The sequence below is a fragment of the Manihot esculenta genome, chromosome 7 (assembly GCF_001659605.2).
Source record: "Manihot esculenta cultivar AM560-2 chromosome 7, M.esculenta_v8, whole genome shotgun sequence".
NCBI classification, from domain to species: domain Eukaryota; kingdom Viridiplantae; phylum Streptophyta; class Magnoliopsida; order Malpighiales; family Euphorbiaceae; genus Manihot; species Manihot esculenta.
In genome coordinates this window covers 25,276,699-25,301,265 of record NC_035167.2, presented here as the reverse complement: position 1 = coordinate 25,301,265, position 24,567 = coordinate 25,276,699, and the positions used below count along the sequence as shown (strand labels likewise).

Here is a 24,567-nt window from a genome sequence, read left to right as displayed (position 1 = left end):
TCGAACCACAATGATGAAAGCCACAAAAATGTCTTCCCTTAAGCCTGACCTCAGAGCTTCAATTGGTAAGCTATCCAACTCAAAAGAGCTTCCACTTGGCTGAACAAATAACAAAATAAAACAGCAACTTGGGGCTGCATCAACCCTAATAGGACTCTGATCTTGATAACATTAGTATCTGAGTATCTGGTATCTTACAATGGGCAACTCTCTAATTGACTGAGCTTATATGGAGATGAAACTCTATATCATGTATGTGATGATCAATACATATAATTGAGCATGGGTTAAGGATTGAATATTAAATGTCCCAAATCAGCATTATCACATTCATATTCTTCTGTCATCTTAGAAACATAATTCAGATGAAATAATGTTCTACACGATCCCCATGTTGTTGCCTAGCTCCATTGATGAGATAGGCATGGTTGCCAGAAGGGAACAGACTGCTTAGAAATCAGAAGCTATGGGCATTCTGATTAGAATCTTTAAGCTAAATTCACACATAAATTAGGCCATGTCTATGTGGCAGAATGGGTGCTGAAAGATTAAGAAAATGTTCTGCTCCACAATCACATGATCAAGATTATATTGTTTAGTGAAAATTTCACTAGAACATTTAGATGATAACTTCGTGAATTTGAATTTTCAAAACAGATTGTTGAGGAAGAGATAAAATGAGCATTACAAATTGAATTCATTTCATATTTGCATGCAATGTTACAGAATGTTGAAACAGATAATATCTTAAGCATTGACATGTAAAAATATAAGAAAAACTAAACTACCCCATCAAATATTACATACCACTATATAACTCCTGTAGCATTTCCTGAACTTGATTCCTGGTTCTGGTGAGCCACATCATAAGTTGCATGAACACCAACAAAAAAATAGTACAAAATCATCACTGCACTGCAAATTATGAACCTCAGGAATGCTTCATGACCCAAAGATCCAATTAGAAACAGATTCATGCCTATTGACAATGATGGCAACCATGGAACCAGGGGAACTCCCCAAACTTGTGGAACGCGTTGCTTCTCTAGCAATGCCATCCCCAAGGTCCCCAAGAACCAAAGAACAAAAGTCACCACATATCCAATCCATCCTCTCCCATTTGAACCCCAGATGGCAGTTAATCCACTCGAAGAACAAATTATGACAAATAATGACATAAGAAATTTAACCAAATGACTCTTTGGAGTAACATCTTTCACATGATATCGCCTCACAAGCAATGCAATAGCCATAAGCATAAAAATAAGGAGTGTACTAAAGGAAAAGACACTTGACAAAACATCCAAACTAGAGAAAAATCCTACAATAGCACTAAGTATAGTTATCAAAAGAGTAGCATTAATGGGTGTTCCAGTTTTTGGATGAACAAGAGCAAACAAAGGAGGAATCATATGAGACCTTGCAATCTGAGTGGTGTATCTTCCTTGTCCAAGAGAACCAACCAACAAGCTTGTAGTCATTCCCTTGAGGGCACATATGCTCACCAAATATTTAGCCCAATTCATGCCAATTTGAGCAAAAGCAACCGAAAATGCAGCATCTGGATTAATTTCAGTATATTTCACCATCGAGGTCAGTGCAAAAGCCATCAAGCAATAAATTACAGTGATCATAGACATTGAACCAACTAACCCAATTGGTATATCCCTTGATGGCTTCTCTGTCTCTTCAGCCATAGTAGCAACCATATCAAACCCAGTATAAGACCAGTACACAACAGCTGCAGCTCTAAAAACACCCTTTGGTCCATATGGAAAAAATGGCACCAAATTTGAGCTTTTGGCATGAATGAACCCAACAACAATAATAAACAAAATTATAGTACCACTTAGAATGGAACTAATCCAATTCAAAATAGAAGTTCTCTTTGTTCCAGTCATTGCTATTGTATTAGCTACCAAAAGGACAACAACAGCTAATGGATCTAAAAGATCGAATCCTTCTGGGAGAGATTTAATTCTGATTCTCAAGAAATCAGGATTGTTAGTATTGATCATGCTCGCAAAATATGATGACCAAGATCGACCTAGCCCAGCAGCACCAATAACCCCCTCCAAAAGAATATTCCCAGCTGCAAGATAAGCAACCAAGTCACCCAATTCAATCCGAAGAAAGGAGAAAGACCCACCAGCAACTGGAATCTCAACAGCAAACTCAGTGTAACAGAAGACCGAAAGCAATGCAGAAATACCAGAGACAGCATAAGAAAGCACTATGGCAGGACCACCATGATAACGAGCTTCTTGGCCGGTGACAACGAAGATGCCAGACCCAACAACCGAACCAAAGCTCAGCCACATGAGGTCCCACCATGTGAGGCACTTGCGCATGGGGTTTTCGCTTTCTTTCGGGAGGGTGACGAGCTCATTAGTATCCGTTGAGCGAGAGAGGAGACGGTCCTTGAGCCGAGGAAAGGTATGGGATAGAGCGTTTTTGTAGGTGAGGAGGTTTTGAAAGGAGGGTTCTGGGAAGAAATCTTGCTTGCTCCATCTCCAGTAAGATTTCTTTAGTGGGTCTAGAGAATTTTCCAGAACCATTGCTGCTGAGCTGAGTAATGGCAGGCGTTTGGGGTCTGCTTCTGATTTAGTTTCAGTCATGGAAAGAAGAGAGTGTTAGGTGGGGAAGAATTCCAGTCCTTGTATGATTAAAGATGAAACGTTTGGGATCTGATTTGGTAATTTTGGCTTTAAATGGAATCTGTATGTGATTTGGATATGGAACCTCGTACTCGGGTCGGATGCTCATATTCAGATTTTTCTAATGTAAATTAATTTTTTTATTAATTACTCCATCTGTCAGACTTTATTTTTTACATATATTAATTATAATTTTTTATTAATTTTTTAATTATATATATTTTAAATATATTAGATTTTATTAAATATTAAAAAATAAAATAAAATTATAATAATTAATTTATATATTATTATAGTTAAAAAATAGATAATAATTTTAAAATGATTAAATATATATATATATATATATATATAGATAAAAATTATGAAAGAGAGAATAATTTTTATTTTATAAAAAATTTAGCTAAAAGTATTATATATTTTTTATTCAAACTCTTCCACAGTTATATTAAATTTAAGGGATAATAACAAAAAAAATTCAATTCTTTTTTTATTTTTGCAATTACACCATATTTTTTATATTTTATCAATTAGATTTACATTTTTATACTTATTTTAATTATATTTTGATATTAAATTTTCTATTAAAAATTAATAAAATTGTCGATCATTGCCACATCACTCTAACATCAGCCAAATTCAGAATACAATTAATTATAATTTAAAATATCATAATTTAATTGATAGATTTCTAAAATTTAGAGTGTAATTATAAATTTTTTAAAAAAATTAAAGTTTTTTATTATTTTTTCTAAAATTAAAATTGATAATATTAAAAAATCATTTATAATATTATTATAAATTTTTTAATTTTATCAATAATTTAGTATATTTATTTTATTTTAATTTAATTTTAAATTAATTCATCTTATAATTATGAAATATAATTATTATATATTATTGATCATATACTTTTTTAAATTACAATGATAATTAGTATGGATTGAAAAAAATTAGGTTATAAATTAATTTTAAATTAAATTAAAATAAATTGATGTATTAAATCATTGGATAAAACTAAGAAATTTATAATAATAATGTAAATTATTTTTTAATATTATAAATTTTAATTTTACAAAAAATACTAAAAAACTTTAATTTTTAAAAAATTTATAATTTTACCATAAACTTAAAAAATTTACCAATTAAACTCTTACATTTTAAATTGCAACTAATTGTACTCTGAATTTTATTGATGTGGCAATGACGGATTAGATAAAGTGACAATTTCATTAGTTTTTAATAGAAAATTTAACGTACAATTATAAAAGTTATGGGTTTAATACAAGTATCGAAATCGCCTTATCTATCGAAACATTTTGCGGAAGTCTTTGCCATCTTGTGGTTGTTTAAGGATCCTTTCATGTATTATGTCAGATATAAAAGAAAATCAATTCTGACTTCAAAAGATAGGCCTTTTCTGATGAATTGTAAAACTAAAATAAAATTTTTTTTGCCATTAACTCTAAATTTAATAAAAAGTTAAGTAATTTATTTTAACTTTCATTCCAGTTTTAAATAATATAAATAACTAAAATTAAAAAAACCGAATGGACGCATAATTAAAATTAAAATTAAAACTAATTTTTCATATTTTAAATCAATATTCTTATTTTAGAATGGCTCTCTCTCTTTCAAGGATGGTGGCAGCTCCTTGCCTATAGTGGTGACGGAGAGCGTAGGAGGTCCTGCGCATCACTCGGTGAAGAAGGCACATTTTAAAGATGGTTTGGGCGATTCATTTAGTGTGGCACTGTGAAATTGGAGGATTGTGATTCTCGTAATTTGGTGAAACGCAAAGTTTCATTTTATGATGCTATAGAGGGTCTTTCTGGGAAAGATGTTACTATGGGGGATATGGTTGATGTGTTATTTGATCTTTTTAATGATGAATCTACGGGGGGAGAAGAGGATGATGATGACAACTCTACATGTTCCATGATTAGGGTTTCGAAGCAGGACAAGTTGCAAATCCGAGAGTCACAATATACCTTAATCCTTAAGGTTCTTGGTCATTCAATTGGGTTTGTGTAATACCCGGCTAGGTCAGGCATCAGAATTCTTACCATCCGGTGGAATTCCGGAATATCAGAGGTTCTAGAAGGGTAAGAGTGAAGGTGTTCTAAAAGGTTTTTAAGTGTTGACGGTTTGATTCAGAAAAGAGTTAAGTTTTGAGGAAAGTTGGCCTAAGGAGTTTCTGCCAGGTTCGGCCCCCGAAGGTAAGTTCGGCCGCCGAAAGTGCCCAATGTTCGGCCCCCGAAGGTTATGTTCGGCCCCCGCAAGTTGCATGGGTCTGCATGCAGTTTCGGCAGCCAAAGCTGAGGAGGTCGGTTAGTTGTGCACACTTCTCAGTCCGTGGTTTGGCCAGGTGTTCACCTCCAGATCATGACCAGAGGTTAGGCCACATCTCCTTTGACTCATCTGCAAGCTTTAATCAGCTTATGCAGAGGGTTGGTCTTTTGCAAAGGGGTTGAACGTTTTTGAGAGAAAAGAAAAGTTGTGAGGGTTTGAAGCTTTGGAGGAGGAGTTGCTGAGTTGGCTGTTCCTCTTCTGTTTTCAAGAGGTAAGGGAAGTCTTTAAACTTGTTTTAATGATTTATAACAGCTTTTAAAGAGGTTAAGGGTAGAGTTATGTATCTAGGTTTAGTTTTGATGTTTTCATGGTGTAAGTATGATTATGTGTTATGTGTGTTGTTTGTTGGGGTTGATAGGTAGTTTTGGACCCCTTGGAGCATATACTTGAGTATATGTGAGTGAAGGAGGAGTTATGCATGTATGGAGTGGGGTTGGTGCTTGGCAGGCTTGTTCAGGCACGAAGCTGAGTTCTGGATGAACTCAGGTTCGGCCGCCGAAGGGAGGATTCGGCCGCCGAACCCCTTGTGGAGGCAGTTTCGGCTGCCTAAGGTTGCTTCCGAAAGAATGGACTTTCGGCTCTGTCATGCACATTCGGCCGCCGAAGGTGCCGCCGAAGGTGCTCTGTCCAGCCTTCTTTTACATGCTTTGAGTGATTGTGTTAAGGGGTTTTGGGAAATTGTTTAAGAGTTACTAAGAGTATGTTTGACACCTCAATCGAGTCCATTTGTGTAGGATTGGACCCGACAGTGCAGGGAGGTCGTCAGGATTAGCAGTTGCAGCGTCAGTCAGGTTTCTGCCAGAGGAGCAGAGGTGAGTAGAACTAAACTTAATCTTTTATTTTGAGAAAATGGAATGTATGAAGCATAGTTCATGCATCATGAATGTTATGATTTATATTAGGGTGCGTTGCATTAGAATCACGAAGTTGTTGCATTGCTTTATTCAGTGATAGTGGGAATTGGACCAAGGCGACATCAATAGCCCTTAGAGGGAGTTTTGAGGTCATGTCTAATTCCAGATGATTGGACCCAGGCGACATCAATAGCCCGTCGAGGGAGTTTTGAAGTCATGTCCAATCAATGATGTGGACTGTATGAGTTGTGTTGCATTTTCATAACAGATGTGTATGAATGAACTATTTTCAGTGTTTCTACTCACTGGGCTTTATAGCTCACCCCTTTCCCTTAATCCCAGTATTGCAGGTTCTGGTTAGCTGGGAAGGTGAGAAGCAGCAGAGTGTATCAGCTATGGTACTGCTTGTGTAATAGTGTAGTGTGGACATGATGTAATTAAAGAGATGTATGTAAAAGTGATGTAATAAGTAGTCAGGTAAGGGATAAATGAGTTAGAATGTGCTTTTGCCTATTGTCTAGTGTATGTTAATCCCTTATATATGCATGTATCCAGTTTTACAGTTTCTTGATGAGAAATGAGTCAGACCAGATTTAATATATGTTGTGTTTCGAAAACCCAGTGAATGATAACTGTGAGGGAAGATAGGGCTTAAGTCCCTTGACCCAAGACCAGTGCAAAGGAAAGACCAGGTTTGATTCCTGTGATCCACAGAGTAGACCACTAGAGAAGACCAGGTTTGATTCCTGTGACTCTATGGTAGCCAAGTTAACTTATGATATGCTGACCCTTACAGAGTGGGTTCTATGCTGCAGAGCGCATAGGGTATGGAGGTTACTTGTTAAAGCATCACTGGTGTGTGATAGATAGCCCGAGGGCTAGTTCAGCTTAGTCTATCTGAGCATTGCGGTTCATATGATTGGACCTACAGAGAGTGTTTTACAGATTAAGTCTGGTTGTTTTAAAGAAAAGTTTTAACAGTTAAGAGTCCAGTCGGATCATGTATGGGATGTTAACAGGTACACAGAGTTCATAGCAGGCTTACTACGGGTCTAGGCGGCCTTAAGCCGATCTGGATCCTAGTGCCGAGCGGTTCGGACCGTTACAAGAGGGGTATCGGTTTTCCGGGCTGTTATAGTTTGCATTTCTCCACAGGCGATTGAAACAAATCTGGCATATTATGGCAGCGTTTGAAGTTTTGGATCTGTCTCATGGCTTATTTTTGGCTAAGTTCACTAATAGGGATGATTATGATCTTGCTTACTCTGGCGCCTTATGGTCAATTGCGAATCATTATTTACTGTTGCGAGAGTGGCAACCGAATTTTTTATCCTACTCATGTTGCCTTCAATTCAGCAATGGTTTGGGTAAGGATACTAGAGCTGAGGGTAGAATATTTTGATTCTGAGTTCCTGATGAGGATTGGTGTTAAGATTGGTCATCCTGTCAAGGTTGACAATGCTACTATCTAAGCATCTCGAGGCTAAATATGCACGAATTTGTGTTGAAGTGGATCATTCCAAGCCGTTGCTCGCCAAATTTCGGCTCCAAAGACGATTCGTTGTTTAGAGTATAAAGGTTTGCACCAGATCTATTTTCATTGTGGCTGCTATGGGCATTATTTAGATGGGTGTGTGATAGCCTAGCATGATGGACCGGGGGATAGGTATATGGCAGCAGAGACTACAGACTCTAGTCCTCCCTAAAGGGTTTCTATTATCTAAGACTACTTTGCATTTTGTGGTTGAGTTTAGTGGATTGGACATGGTTCCAGATGAAGTTACTAATAGTTAAGGCCCTTGGATGCTCGTCCAGTGACTAGTTTTTGGATTTTGCCAATTCATACGGCCTTCTACATGAGTGGGTGTCTCAAGGAAGTCTTATGCTCGACAATTTGGTGTGATGGATGGTAATAATTCCCGATTTGGTGTGTTGGGGGAAGACACCACCTAGGCTCCTATTCTTAGACCTCTAAACATGCATGGGTCTTCTTTTGGGCAAAAATCTTCCCATATTTTGCACCGTCCTCCTCACTCGGTTGAATTGAGCTCTCTCCAATACAACAACAAGTTACTTTCAATTCCCATTCTCCCAGAAGCCAATTGCTTGATTGTACCATGCCTAGTTTGCGGGTTCAGGAGGGTACCTCTCAGCAACCACTTTCTAATGTTGTAAATGGAAGGAGCTCTATTGATGCTGCAACAGTAAGGAGTCATGTAGTAGTTTATGGAAAGGTTGAGGCAGGAAAAATGAGTAGCGTGGTGGTTTCTTATTCTAGTGTTGCCCGAACGTCAGTTAAGTCATCAGTGACTGCTCAACAAGGAAAAGAAAATGTCTCTGCTCCTCTTATAGCTACTACTTTCAACCACGATTGTGTCCTTGATAGTTGTAGTGAGTCTAGTCGGGTTGGGGTGACTGCTAGAGAGATTAGCCATTTGGCTTGATGGTTGTTGTGTATATATGTATATTCTAGTGTGTTTCTGATTTCATGCTTATTAATGTTCCTCTTTTATTTTCTCTTTTGATGAATTGCCTATTTTGGAATGTTTAAGGGATTAGTAGTAAAAGGAGTTTGTGATCTCTGAAGAACTACTATTGAAAGCATAAAATTTAGTTTTGTGCCATTTTAAAACCAAAAGTTATTCGTTTTGATCACTGGGTATGGGTGGAGGCAGTGGGTTTCAGTGGGAGTATTTGATTATTTTTAGAATGATTCAGTTTTATTGATAGAGGTTTTATATACTCTTTCTCAGTTTATACATTGTAAAGTAACTAAAATGAGTAATAGGTTTTGGTTTGTTATAGTTGTATATGGCAATTCGAAGGAGTACTTGCGCAATCATCTATTTTCGATCATTAGTGATCTGAATGTGCTAACATATGCTCCATGGGTGTTGGGAGGTGATGTTAATGATTTTGCGGCTCCTTCTAAAATAACTAGCATTAGTGCCCAAGCATCTACTCAATGTTTGCATTTTCGAGATTAGATTTTTGATATGGGGCTGATAGACTTGGATTTCTCCAGTCTTGCTTTTATGTGGTGGCGAAGTGACTTTAATAATTTTGTGAGGGCTGCCAGATTAGATAAAATCATGTGTACGCCATTTTGGCGGCTTTTATTTTCATCAGCTGATGTATATAATCTCCCGAGAGCTTACTCAGACCATTGTTTGCTTTTGCTTTCTCTGGAGAATAATGTTAGAAATGGATGTACAACTGTCTTTAGCTTTCAAGCTGCTTGGCAGAAACATCAGGGCTATGCTGATTTTGTGTCTACAAATTGAAAATATGATGTCCCTATACATACTACTTTAGGGCATATGCAGGGTAATCTAGCTAAATGGAAAGTTAAGGTTTTTGGCTCCTTACACCAATGAAAGCATCGACTATTAGCTTGTATCTCTGTGCAATTCCCCACATACCGGATTGGTTGTGCTGGAATATAAGTTGCTTGCTGAATATGAGACCCTCCTTGATTAAGAAGAGTTAGTATGGTTTCAGAAGTCTCACGAGCAGTGGATTACAAAGGGGAACCGTAATACTGCGTACTAACATACTAGTGCGATCACTAAAGGTGAAAAGAAACGTATTCATGATTTAAGATATATGTCAGGTAATTGGTGTTCAGATCATCGTTTGCTCCTTTTGCTAGCCTATCATTTCTATAAAGATTTGTATTTTACTGAAATTTCCACATTTTCTGCCTCTTATGGATCATAATTTTCTATTATTGTCTACAGAGCTATTATATGGTTTGGTGGCCAATTTTACGTGAGATGAGGTTCAAAGTGCTCTTTTTTTTTTCTAAGGATCCTTTGGAAGCTTCTAGTCCGAAAGGTTTCCATGCAGTCTTTTTTCAAAATTCTTAGAGTGTAGTTGGTGATTCCATCACAGTATGGTTCTTGCATTCTTACAGGACTCATTTCTCCCTCCTTCTGTTGGTAAAAGTCTTATTATTATAATTCCAAAAGTGCAGTCATCTGAGTTGATCACCCAGTCCTGGAATATCAGTCTTTGTAATATGGTGTTGAAGTTGATTACCAAACTATTGGTCAATAAAATGAAGCTTGTTCTGCCTTCTCTTATAGCACCAACTCAAAGTAGTTTTATTCCGAGACATCAGTTACACAATAATGTGATTATTTTTTCAGAGGTGATTCATAGTATACAAGCTAAAAATTATGATGTGCAGTGGATGATGCTTAAAATAGACTTAGAGAAGGCTTATGATAGACTACGATGGGATTTTCTATTTGAGGCTCTAACCCAAGCACAGTTCCTGCGGAAATGGGTTTATGTTATTGAAATGCTTCTAACATGAAGGTTTGGTAGAATGATCTAGCCTTTAAATGCTTCTGTCCTTCTAGTGGAGTTAGGCAGGGGATCCTTTGTTCTCCTATTTGTTTGTGTTTGCAATAAATTAATTGGGCCATTTGATTAACAAAGCTGTCAGATTGGGTGACTGAAAATTGGTGTAGATTAGTCGAGGAGGACTCCTCTCTTGCTTGTTCTTTGCTGATGGCCTTTTGCTTTTTGGGAGGCTTCTGTTCAACAGATAGGGGTGATTAAAAATTCTTTGAAGGTATTTGGTAAACTTTTAGAAATCTAAAGGCTATTTTTTCAGCAAACGTGAATAGTACTATCAGTCAATTTTCTGTGGCAAGGATGTCAGAGGCTGATTTTTTTTTTTTTTTTGCAAGTAAATAAAAGTCCCCATGATGCAAGGGTGGTCCTCTCGACATCATTTTGATGATCTTCTCACTAAAGTTGACAATCATTTAGCTTGCTGGAAAACTAGGGTACTCTCCTTTACCAAGCGAGTGACTTTAGCTAAAACTATTCTTTCTATGTTACCCAATAACTTGATGCAATCTGTTTATTTTTCCAAATCAGAGTGTGATGAATTTGATAAACGAGTGAGGAGATTTATTTGGAGGAAGAAAAATGGTGGACAACGTGTTCATTTGGTTAACTAGAATCAACTCTGTTTGTCGTTGCACCATGGAGGTCTGGGTTTAAAGTGTTATCGATTAATAAATTTGGCGTTCATGGCCAAATTGCGATGGAGCATTCTAAGAGAAGGTCATGCTTTATGGGTCAAGTTTTGAAAGGCTCAATCTAGTTTAGGTGCTTTTGTACCTAGATCACATAGCTCTTTTATTTGGAAAGGCATTGTTAGTAATGTTTTTTAGGTTGCAAGAAGGCTTGTATGTGGTTGTGTGTAATGGAATGACAATTAGATTTGAAAGGGTCCTCTTCGAGATTTTTTAACTAGTCCTCTACCTCCATTATATGAGCATACTATGGTGTCTCAATATTGGAATGGAAATGATTGGGATTGGGACTCTATTCAGCCTTATCTTTTTTATAAGGGTTGCAGATTAGTGAAAGGTGTTGTTCTTGTGTCTGATGTAAATGCTATGGATAAAGTGGCATGGAAGGCTACTCCTAGTGGCTAGTTCATTATTAAAACTGAGTATGAGTTGTTAATTGAAGGGTCCCCTTCCTCTACAGGGCAGATTTGGAACCAGGTATAGGCTGTACCAGTTACCCAGCACATTTTTTGGCTTTTGCTTCAAGATAAAAGTTATGACTAGTAGGGAAAGATAGAAGAGGGGGTTTTACGCAAGACATGAGTTGCTCTACTTGTAGTGTTATTGAGGAGGACATCTTGCATACCTTTCGGAATTGTCCGTGAGCACTTGATTTTTAGTCTTGTATTTTGAGTGCTAATTCTCTTAGATTGTTCTTGTCTTTGGATATCATTGTTTGGTTCTCAAATTTATATGTGTAATACCCTGCTAGACTCCGGTATCGGAATTCCTACCGTTCGGCGGAATCTCGGATGTCGGAACTCTCTAGAAGGGTAAGAATATATTTTTCTAAAATGTTTTTACATGTTTTCAAGGTTTTAAGTATGAAAGAAATTGAGTTTTGAAAGAAAAACACCATGGAGGAAAATCCAGGTTCGGCCGCCGAACTTGGTGGAGTTTTGGAGTCACCTTTGGCTTCCGAAGGTGGTCTGGCCAGCCACCTATAAAAGACCCCATGTCCGAAAATGGGCGAGTTTTCTCCTCCATTTTCGGGCAAAGGTGAAATCATGCCCTTCCATGGTTGGTTTTGAGGTTTTCCTTTAATCCTTTCAAGTTTTTAACAAGTTTTACCTTGGTTTTGAAGATTTTAAGTTCAAGATCGAAGTTGAAAAGCTTGGAGACCCCAGAGCTCAAATCCTCTCAATCTCCAAGTTTGGGTCACGCTTTCTCTCGATCTTCAAGAGGTAAGCGTCGATCCTCATCATCTTTGATGTTTTAAACAAGTTTTATGAAGGTTTATGGGGTAGAAATGCATGTTTAAGCTAGTTGTAAAAAATGTTAGGGTTTATGTAGATTTGAGGATAAATGTATGTAATGTGATGTTATGTTGTTGGTTGTTGGGGTTTAGGCTAGTTTTATGCCCCTATATGCTTGAGAACGAGTTTATGCATGTTGTAGAATAGCTAAATGTATGTTTGGAAGGTTTAGGGAGGCATATGTGCATGTGAGGGCTGAGTTCTGCCATTTCTGGAAGAACTCAGGTTCGGCACCCGAAGGTATGTTCGGCCGTCGAACCTGCCTGTGGTGGCATGTTTGGCCACCTAAGCTTGCCTCCGAAAGTTTGGACTTTCGGCTCTGGAGGGCAGTTTCAGCCGCCGAAGGTGCCGCCGAATATGCATGAGTTTCGGATCTGGAAGGAACCTTCGGCCGCCGAAGGTACCGCCGAAGGTTCATGACTTTCGGCTCTGGAGGGACTTTCAGCCGCCAAACCTGCCGCCGAAAGTGCCCTGTTCAGCCTTCCTTTGCATGTTTTCTATGAATGTTTTGTGATGTTTTAGGGGGTTTTTGGAGAGATGTTTAGAGTTATGTTAGTATATGTTAGTCCCTCATTTGAGTCCACCTGTGTAGGTTCGGACCCGAGGAACCGAGGACCCCAGTAGCGAGATAGCTGCTTTTCAGTCAGTTCAGAGTCAGCCAGAGGTGAGTAGAACTAACTAATCTTTTATTTTAAGAAATTAAATGTTTTAAGCATGATTCATGCATCATGATGTATAATAAGTTGATTGCATTAGAACTCATGAATATGTCGCATTGCATTATTCATTGTGGGTGTGGATGGACAACAGGACGACTCACTAGCCCTCCAGATTTTTATTGTATGTAACAGAAGTCCTGAGGAGCTCCTTCGAGGGCCAGGCACAGAGTGGAGGGAATTTTGGGTCAGTCCATCCGTGATGTGAATTAATTATGTTGTGACGCATTTCATGAAGTATGTTTTATATAATGTTTTATTGTTCTGCTCACTGGGCTTTTTAGCTCACCCCCTCCCTTAACCCCCAGGCTTGCAGGTCAGAGTCGGATCAGGAAGTGAGCAAGGGTAAAGAGGTAGTTAATGTAATAGTTTAGTGTAGACATGATTTGTAAATGTTATAAAGTGTAATGTAATGTAAAGATATGAGTATAGTATTGTGCTTGGCCCTATGGTCGGTTGTAATCCCTTTTATACATGATCTGTTTTTTTATTAAGGTTTTAATGATATTGATGTTGAACCAAGCTCGTCTTAAGAGATGTTGACCCAATTAGAGCATTTGATGAGGGCTCTAGTATGGGGTTTTTATGTTCTAGGTATTATGTATGCGAGTCAGGCTTGGTATATGGAAAAGTTTAAATTTTTATGTAAATGTTTGATCATGTATGGGATTTTATCAGGTACACAGGTTGCAAGTTAGGCTTGCTACGGGTCCCGGCGACCTTAAGTCGATCTGGACCCTAGCGCCGGTAGCGGTCCGATTTCCGGATCGTTACAATATGATTTTGAGTGTATAATATGCCATGAATTTTCTCCTGCACATATTTTATTTTTGAAGTTGTGGTAGCTGTGAAATTAGCGGAATGAAAGTGTTTTTCATAGTGTGACCAACTCCTTAGACCAACGACTTTCCTATTTCAAGTTTCAGCTAGCACATAATTTTAAGGCATGGTGTTCAAATGGAAATCACTCTCCAGTAGCAGAACTTGGATGATTGCCGATATCACATGGCAGCCTCCTTAACTTATTGGATTAAGCTTAATACAAATGGCACGTCTAAAAGAAATCTAGGTGGTGGCGGCGGCACCTGGAGTAGTTTATAAGATTGGCGTGGGGTTTGGTTGAATGGCTTTTGCATTCCCTTGGGTACCTGTTCGTCAATGAGAGCTGAGCTGCATGCGGTAATGTTTGACCTTCAATTAGCATGGAGTATGGGGATCCGACGACTTATTATGGAGATGAATTCTAAAGCAGAAATTGCTTTTCTGAAAGATAACATAGGTACTAATTTGTGGTCTACCAATGTGTTGTTACAACATTGTCGACTACTTTAACTAAATTTGAAGGTGACTCATGTCTAGAAAGAGGCTAATTGTGTTGTGGATGGAATGACTAATTTAGTTTTGTCTTCTCCCTATGATTTTTAACAGTTTAATTGCCCTTTTAAAACTATTATGGATTTGGATAGGTGTAATTTATAGGTTATTTCTTGGTCAAGGGTGATCCCATTAGTTAAAGTTTTATTTTTGGGTCTCCCCTCCTATATATACAAAAATTAAAATTAAAATAAATTGACTAATTTTTTTACAGAATAATTAAAAATTAATTTTATAAAATATAAAAATCAGATTTAAATAATATTCTTCGATAATCATAAATTGATAGTTATTTTATATAAATTTAAAAAATAACTAAAATAATTTTTTTTATTATACTGTCTCATTTTTAAATAATTATTGAAATTAAAATTTCACTTAAAATATATTAAAAATTTATTATTTTAAAAAACTATAATTTATGATGCATAGAAGAAAAATAAAACTATTTTTACGGAAATGTAGTAAAAAATACAATTAAATTACCTGGGTGATATCTTGTGTTGAGCTTTCATAAATTTTTACAAATAAAAAATTAAATTTTTTACCTGATAAAACTAATTTTTGATTTTCAGTTTTTAATTCCAAATGCAGAGATTGTACTTAGATTCACGGCCTTAATTCATTACTTTGAATTTAGACGAAATCATGGACTAAATTCATGACTTTGAATTTTGATGAAACACCTTATTATAATATCTAAAAAATCAATTTATATTTTAATAAATTCACGACAAATATTGAAACTCAAAAGTTAAAAAAATCTTACATAATAATAAAAATATATTTATTTGAAATTCAAATTCAATTTAATAAAAAATTATTATATATCATTAGCTAAATTAAAAAATTTTAAAATTTATGAATGTGAAATCTAATATTTAAATTTCAAATTTCAGATCTAAAATTTATATTCCAATTAAACAGCTATCTATAATTAATATTAAATGAGATAAAATTAAAAATATGGCTATAATTGATAAAATGTGAAAGGTTGGGCTATTTTTACCTATTTTATTTTATTAAAATTACATATCAATATATAACTTAAATTATATTTACATATGAATGTATGTAATTTATTATTATTTTTTATTTTTATATTTTTAAAATAGTCTCAACCATAAATGTATTAAATTAATTTATAATTTTTAATTATATGAGTGAACTATATATTAATTATATAATATATTTTTAGATATTAATTATAGGTATTTTTTAATTAAAAATTATATGATTAACAATGATATGTAAAATAATATAATATTTTATTGAACATTATATATAATATATTTTAATATTAACAATATTAGTGTGTAAATGTTAGTATTATTATGTTTATTATTGCTTTGATATTAAAAATTTTAAATTATTTATTATTTTAAAATAAATATAAGAATATAGTAATTTTATGTGCAATAATTAAAATTAAAGTTTATTTTTTTAATTTTTATTTATTTTTAACAGAAAAAGTGATATGAATCACTATTTCATTTACAGAGAAAAAAAATACAAACAATTTAATAAATTTTTAAAAATTAAAAATAATACATAAAAATTAAATAATAATTTTAAAAAATAAAATAAAATAATGCAATAGAACAACATACTTCTCGAAAAGGTCATTTGATGAGCAAATTAAACGCTAGGATTTTTACATTTCTGAAAAGTTCTAATTTCTCGATAAGTTATCGATCTTCAGTTCAAACCGAAAAAATTAATTGAATCAAATCGATTTGAAAATTTAGTTCGATTTTTATACATTTTAATTCGATTCGATTTTTAATTTTAGAAATTTTAGTTATTTTGATTCGGTTCGATTTTGATCAGAAAAAAATCAAAAAAATCAAACCAAACTGATTAGTGATAATAATATTTTTTTCAATAATATAGAGAAATTAAATCATATTAAGATTAAAATATTTTAATTAAATTTTAAAATATTAAAAATAAAGTGTAAAAAATAAAAAATTATTAAAAATCGAAACCGATCAAATCGAACTGAATCAGACCAGTTGATTCGATTCAGTTTCTGACCAAAATCAGTTCGGTCCGATTTTTATAAACACTAAAATTTCGATTTTCGATTTATTCGGTTCGATTTTAAACCGAACCGACCAAATGCTCAACCCTACCTGACCGTGCACGCATCTACCATACTTTTAATCTTGACACGAAGTCTTAATCCAACCACAAATAAGCAGCACATTTTATCATTTACCGTGTTTAATTTTACAGAACAACAATCTTAGAATGCTCTCCAATAAGGTGCTTTCTACACCTTTTGTTTACAAATATAATTTTCCCATTACAAATCATACACTCCCACCCTGACCTATAAAACAAAACAATTAAGGTGGAAATAGAAAAACAAAGAATGGTCTCATCTATATGATATGTCTTCTTGCTGCTACACTAAGTCTCAAACTGCTTGCCTTCGAAAGTCTGACCAAAGCTCCAATTCTTGGGAGCGACATTGTAAGAGGTAACTGTGATTCCATCGCTAGTAGTAACCTCAAATGAGAGAGGTTGATTCTTCAAATCAGCATTGATATGCCAGTTCTGACCCCAGTTCCTACCCATTTGAAGCCAACCTGTTCTTGAACCTTTAATCTTCACTGCAGTTATATCACCAGCTCCTGCAACATTGCTGATCAGTACTGAAATGTAGATGCCTGATCCCGAGACAGCAAATCGAATTCCTCCTTCCTTTCTGCATTTTATCCTGTTCAGCAAATTCAAATTTAACGGAAAAGAGAATCATTTCAGCTGATAAAGGCTTCCAAGACAATTGGCATTGCATTCAAATCAATAAGAAAAAATTCGCTCACAAGTAAATGTACATGCATGAATATACAGATCTCTAAGAAAATCCCGTAAATCAACAAACTTAAACCAATTGAAGCATCTTCAATTCACTTAAGGTGGAAATTGTAGCATATCCATATACAAACTAAAGTCCCCTCTTTAATAGATTGCTCAAATGTAAATTAATTATCAGGTAAATTTTAGCGAATCATATGGCCATATCCTAAAATAGAATGTCAGTAAGTTGTTAAGAAATAATTCAAAGCAATATTATGTAAAAATATGTTATATCTAAACAGCTCCCGTACCATTCCTAAGCAAGAAGATTTCAAATGGCAAGGACAAGAAACGAGTAACAAATGAATTGTCTAGAATCAATGTAAGTTTATACCTTAGAGATGAACCAGTTAAAAAATCAATATGGTTCGAGGTAAAGGAAAAGCAACACGCATATCAGGACTTTGGGATTTCATAGAGTTTTTTTTTTTTTTGGCATTTTGAAATATATTAGTAAGAGTATTAGAAAATGATTTAAATTAAATTTCATTAGTTTAAAGGCATTTTTAATCTAAAAACATGTTCTTTTTTCCCTGAAAAGCAGTTTTGATCCTCAAACTATAATGCCAAACAAGCACACAGTCAAATATGGCCTAGAAATTCTTGTAATCCCCAAAATCAGGAGAAGCCTTATATCATGGAGAAACCTAACATACATAATGCATTATGAATTGAATTACCCAAGTTGAGATCTCAAAAGATATCCCCTATATTTACTCTATTCCAAGCCTCTATAGTCGCATAGGCTTATGTAGTGTGATGATACCTACTACTAGATGCTTTATCTTTTCCCTCACCGGCACATGAGGTTTTTGTTTTCCTGAATAAACATGAGATCATTGTTTTTAGAGGGAAAAGAAAAAAAGAACTTATAATGCAACGAAAGGTCTGTCACTCTCTCTCTCTCTCTCTCTCTCATTTGGAAATCCTCTAGGACAAAAACATTACCATATAATTAAGACCTTTCACATAAAAGGAAACATATGAAAATTGTTTTAGCCTAACTTACTGTCCAAGTTAAGACCTTACAACTAATGCAATTATCAATTTATGTATTTTAGTCATTACATAGAGATAGAAGCAAACCCTTTTTTCTAATCTCCGAAAGAAAGGTTGCAAACTGTTTGTATTATTCATAACGAATTATTTTTAGTCTGTTACTTCTTTTAGTGAAGGATAGAAAGGCTGTCTGCCATTATCTATTTAGTTTATATATATAAGTTTATTTCTCTTTTTCATCAAATAATAAATCAAAAGCAAAGGGTAAACAACATCTAAAATTATAGAAAATTTTAGCCTTGGAACATGTCTAAATGTACAATGCTCACAATATGTCTACTCCCAGTCTACATATTACCATACAAATGAAGAGTGTATTTCTTACACTAAATCTACATAGAGAATCATAATACACTAAATCTACATAGAGAATCATAATACACTAAATCTACATAGAGAATCATTCAAAAAGAGAAAGGGAGGGGGGGGGGACTATTGTTCAGATTAGACCCAAATATGTGAGCCATAGTGCATAAACATCTAAATTAGAGGAAAAAAAAAAACTCAAGGATTTCAAAGCCTGATAGTAAGTGCAAGGTTAACAATATGGACAAACAAGCTATGGCACAAGCTAGCAAGCTAATTTGAATATGCAAGCATGAAGCACAATTTAACATGAAAGATAATATGAAATAAAAGGAGATGAAGTAACTATCTACCTCCTGTATTGTACAGGCATGTTACCAGCCTTCCAAATGGCGATCTTCTCATAGGACTCAATGGGAAGGACAAAGTGTTTGTTTCGAGGATTACAGTGGCCTCCACCATCAGCAGTGAAACCATAGTTGGGAGCGCAAAAATTAGTAACCGTCACAATGACAGAAGTGCCAGGGATGCACCACCGCAGGTCCTCCACACACCGCAACTCGAAGCATGCACCACACATCTGGCCCCGCTCGAACATTGCCTCGCTGAGGCCCACTGTGGCCAACCCATACCCTGCTTTCCCTAAATCTCCATAACCGCAGGCACCACCAACATAGTCACGAGGGTCAGAGGCAGCATAGTAAGTGGCATGTGCAGACTGCCACTCAGAGAGGGAGGTGGAGAGTTGTGGAGGAGAGGAAGAGGAGAAAGTGTGGGAAGTGGCTGGTAATGAAAACGTGAAGAAAAGGGATAGTAAAAGAGTGTGGATGGGGTTTAGAGGTGGTGGCAGTGACATTTTTTCCTTTGAAAAGGGTATGGATAGGGTGCCCATTAATTTAACTACCTTAACAGTTTGAGACTCAATTAGAATTCACCCTTTGCAACCTTATGTGTAGTAAATTTGATTATTATCACTTGCATATTACCTAAACCCTCTTAAATCTTTTCTCTTTCTATTCTTTGCTGAAAATTTAATCAAAGCATTCAAATAGTTCAGGTATCCAAACCCAGATCCAGGTTAAAGACAATAAAAGTTTTCAAAATCTGATAAATTTAAAAAAATTATGAGACTTCACCAGCACATCTCTTCACACTTCCACAATTTCACACCTTCATTGATGTCAATGTTCACATATGAAACCACCTAAAGTAAAATTAAAATTAATGATTACAATTCCAGAAACAAATTGAAGTTTAAATATAGAGAAACAAAAGCAAGGAATCCTCCACCATATTTCATTAAAAGAAAAAAGTGAAGATACACTATATACACATTCAGTTCTTCCCCCATCACTTTATCAGTACTGTCTTGTTTTCTTATAGCAGTACAACAAAGAATTCATTTGTAAACTGGAACTTCTTATGTATAAAATCTAACACTAGAGAGTCCAATGCTCAAATGCTAAGAGTAGATGCAGGAAATATGACTCATTTTTCACAGAGAATTCTACAATACTCCCAGTGCAGATAAATTTAGTGCTCCCTCTCATAAAAATATGGATTTCCTTATTAAGTGGATGGTGGGTCTTGTGAGACAAGGTACATGCTCATAAGTGCACAGCATAATTATCCCATTTTCACATGCAGAGGATATTCAAACTCATGATACACCAAGGGATATAAACTGCCTACAGGAAATTTGGTAACCTTTAGACTTTTAAGATTAACAGAAATACATCAAGGAGATGTATTCGAACTCATGATATAGAAAACCTCTCCAGTAACAAATTACCAGGAATTTATAGAATCACAACCCGGAAATATAAATAAACACAGCCAAGAAATTATAGAAAACCCATAAATGAAAAGCAAACTAAGAAGCATAAACATCAACAACAACAAGAAAGCCAGTGAGATGAATCACCAGCTTCCCTCATTTTTCATGGGTCATAAATAATTGAACTTGCTGATAATAAACAGTTAAAAGAAAATACATAGAGAACTGTGCAGCCTCAGGATCTCAAGCCTAAGATCAGTGCAGTGTAACAGATCAAGCTTAAGATCAGTGGAATGTGGAATGCAGATGATGTATTAAAACTGTTTATACTATCAAAGATAGAATGTGAAACTAGAAAAATAAGGTAATATGATGTAAAAGAGAGATATGAAGGAAAAATGTCTTAATTGACAAATCCATGCTAAAGATGGCTCTAAATAAAATCAAGCAGAGATTTGCAAGTATAACCTGAGAAAATGACTGTTAGCATCAGATCGGACAAAGCGCGCCTGGAGGAACGAGCGGCGGCCAAAACGGGGAACGACAAATAAACAGACAAATAAACCAACAAGGGTAGCCTTGGGTTGCCCTAAGATAATGCAAAACTACGCCGTTTAATGATGTTTGTCCCTTGGCTTTTTCTTTTCTTTTTCCCCCCTTCAGTTGCACATTTTTAAGATATAGATTGCACATTTTTATTAAAACTTTCATGCTTAACGATTAAGGGTAAAAAAGTGAAGCAGTCTATTTTCTGTTTCTAATTTCTTAATGAGAGATTTTTTTTCTCTTTAGGGTCTTCTTCTTTTCGAAGTATAAGGCTTTCTACTGTTGCTACCATCAGCTGCCCTTACCTCTACAGGTAAGGATGGACAGTTCCCTCCTTGACTTGGCTATGAATTTTCCCTAACACTGTTGTTTCAACTCATAGTTCACATTTTCCCTTAAACTATCTCTTCCCTCATCTAGCCTCTCTTCTTTCATTCTATTTAATGATTGCCCTTCTTCTTATCCTTACTCCTTTTTGTTTGCCTCTTAATTTCCACCCCTCTCTTATTTGCTTTCTCATTATCTTATTTGCTTTCTCATTACCTTTCTTAATTTCTCCCCTTAATATTGCCGCTACTAATTTATATAGGGATTTTTTTTTTCATTTTCTTCATCCAAACTCTCAGCTTTATCATTCTATTACTGATTCTTTTGTTTCATGTCATTTACCTGAAAACCATGATATGAATTGAAGAGAACAACATGCAAAGGATATACAGATTATTAAAGTTGCCCATGTTTGATGGGTCATTGCTATTGTTGAGGAGGTGTTTTGTTTGAATCATTGGAGAGTTTGGAGAGTAGCTCCTTGGTTTTACAAGGAAAACACTAGAAGAATCATTATTTTAATCTTTAACCTTGGAATGATGAATGGGAGTTGTAGGATTTTGCACAGGAAATAAATTCAGGTTTTAAATTCTAAAGTATTTTCTTTAATCAACTAGTATCAACCTAAAGTCGAAACTATAAAATGAAGAAATATTTTTTGAGTTTTTTTTGTTTGACATAATTTGTTTGATATTGATCTTAAAAAAAGGGAGATTAATATTGTGAGTTGAGATTGAGAGAAAAGGAAACATTGATTTTTTTTATACATTAATTTTATTTTTACTTTTTATTCTCTTAAAACTGAATTGTCAAATAAAATTAATATGAATTAATTTGGTTTGATTTAATTTGGTTATTGTAAAATTTGATTTTATTTTGATTTTATATTTTAGAGAATTTAATTTATTCGGTTTAATTGATTTGGTTGAGTTTAATTGATGATTACTTTCCCTACTTCATATTACTACTTGAATCCGATGAAGGGTGGTAAATGATAGCTTGTAGAGCTAGTCTCGGAAAGCCCACAGAAGAGTGCATTATTGCTATCCTCATTGGCAATGTCTAATTTGGTGAAATCTCATTTGATGCAAGTGTTAGTATCGTACATCGATGGATGAGGAATTTTAGAGAATTTTTTTTAAAAAATTTTTTATGAGTAAAATTGAGAGAATTTAAAGAGTTATAGATGAGAAATGGCAATAAAAAAAGAATCGATAAAAAAATAATTGTTCATTAGAGTTGTTGTGAAGAAAAAAAAACTTAAATAGGTATGAAAACAAAAAGGAAGAAAAATCTTTTATTATTATTATTATTATTATTATTGTAGCACCGATCATCTTTCTTCTTTCCTTTTTATCTTTTTCTCTTTTCTTTTCTTTTTTTTTTTTTATAATTCAACTCTTTCTTTCTTTTTTCTATTCAATTATTTAATTATAAAATTAATTTTATTACTTGAATAAATTATTTTTTTTTGCTTTCATCATTTAGTATTTAGTATTTATATTTTATTTTTCATTCTTTTATTTATTTATTATTGTTATTATTATTATTTAATATTTTTTTATAATATAAAACACTTCTCTATAGTTTTAAAAATTAATTTTAAGTGTGTCGGGATCTTGAAGTGATTCTCATGATCGAGTCCTTACTACTTTAGATATACATGTATTTCAGTACAAAAAATATGGATCTACAGTTTGCTATCCACTTTCCCGAAGCCTGGAGAATGTCCAAAGTTCGTCAAAGCATCCTAATGCAGTATGAGATTTGAGCTTGCCACCTTCTATGACTAGCTCGGCTTGCTCAAACCAAATCAGAACTTATGCAATCGACTCAATTGACTATGATTTTGAGGTTTGCACCTATATTCGCTTAGGCTTCCTACGTACTTCTCATTCTAGAAGAATCAAACCTTTACGTAGTTTGAAACAACATAGACTACCTATCTTGAATCTAGTTTAGAAAGCTTTAAGGTGTGCTATGTAACTTAGAACCCTCGAGAAAATGCAAATAATTGTGTGATTAAAAACCTTGACTACCTATTTTGAGTCTAGTGGAGAAACTCTAAGGCATGTTTTGTTTCTTAGAACTATCGAAAAAAATGCAATATGATTGTGTCATTAAAAACCTAGACTACCTATCCAGAGTCTAATGGAGAAGTTTTAAGACATACTCTATATCTTAGAATCCTCAAGAAAATACAATATGATTGTGATTGTATAATTTTAAGGATTCGCACCTAGGTTCCCTACGTATCTTCTGTGAAGAAGAATCAGACTCTCACATAGTTCGACAACAAACTAGACTACTTAACCTGAGTCTAGGTGCTATCCATGCAGGCCGTCTTTGCCTTATAGGTATAGCTAAAGTCCTATAGTGATGCGTGTATTCTATGCCTTAGACATTTATAGGTGATATGTTGATGCATGTATGTGATGCCTTACACAACATATTTTGTACCCAAGTCTTGTCTACGGTCTTATCACAAAACATGATTTTGATTTCTAAAAATATGGTTTCTAGAATTCTGGTTTGTTTTGAATACCTCAATTTTCTGATCTCTAGATTCTTATCTTTGGTTTTTCTTTTCTTCTTTCTGCTTCTCTTGTTCTCTTTGATTTTCTTATCTCTTATTTTCTTTCAACTTTTTTGATTATTTTCTAATGTCTACTGGGGAATTTTTCTACTTTTTGAAAATTTTAATGGAGAAAAATGATTTTGAAAAACATTATGCAAACTCCAATTTTAATCAAGAGCACTCTCCTAAGCGTCTTGCATCTTCTACTCACTAAGGACTCTTTTTCTGGAAGACTGGATCATGGAAGAGACCCTAAAAATGATAAACTATCAAAATATGATTGCTCTTCAGCCTACATTCAGTCTTCTTTTACCTGAGCCGTGCTTTTGGATTATCAATTCGTCGAGCTTTCTTTTTCTTTTTCTGAAAGATTCTTCTGGGAATGAAAGATGTTTTTGGAATATATCAAGGAGACTTATATTCCCCGTCTGCTTATTATGTTGTTGATCCTTTCTAGAGGCATGTAATAAGATAAGAAATAATTAGGCAATTTCAGTATATTTTTCCATTGAAGTAAGTGGGTATATATACAGATTACAATCCCTTATTAAGGCAACTCCTAATAATCCTCTATCAATCAATTAGTCTAGGATTATTGTAACGACCCGAAAATCGGACCGTTACTGGCGCTAGGATCCAGATCGACTTAAGGCCGCCGGGACCCGTAGCAAGCCTAACTTACCTCCTTTAAACCTGTTTAATCCCATACATGATCAACAAATTACATAAAAATTTGAACCATTTCATTCATTTATCAAACTCAACCTGTGCATGCACTATTCATATACATAATCATCAACCCCACAC

The 24,567-nt window shown here is 34.7% G+C and overlaps 2 protein-coding genes across 2 annotated transcripts; both read right to left on the bottom strand.

Moving 5' to 3' along the window:
• Positions 1–678: 678 nt before the first annotated feature.
• LOC110618609 (cationic amino acid transporter 8, vacuolar) lies at positions 679–2,699 on the bottom strand. The gene has a single exon (XM_021761783.2). The coding sequence runs from the start codon at positions 2,616–2,618 to the stop codon at positions 810–812; it is 1,809 nt and encodes a 602-aa protein (XP_021617475.1). The 5' UTR covers positions 2,619–2,699; the 3' UTR covers positions 679–809.
• A 13,784-nt stretch (positions 2,700–16,483) lies between these two features.
• On the bottom strand, positions 16,484–20,933 carry LOC110619431 (expansin-A13). The gene is made up of 3 exons (XM_021762870.2): positions 20,778–20,933; positions 18,886–19,736; positions 16,484–17,027 (listed from the first exon to the last, which is right to left on the bottom strand). The coding sequence occupies exons 2-3, from the start codon at positions 19,422–19,424 to the stop codon at positions 16,718–16,720; spliced, it is 849 nt and encodes a 282-aa protein (XP_021618562.1). The 5' UTR covers positions 19,425–19,736; positions 20,778–20,933; the 3' UTR covers positions 16,484–16,717.
• Positions 20,934–24,567: the final 3,634 nt, after the last annotated feature.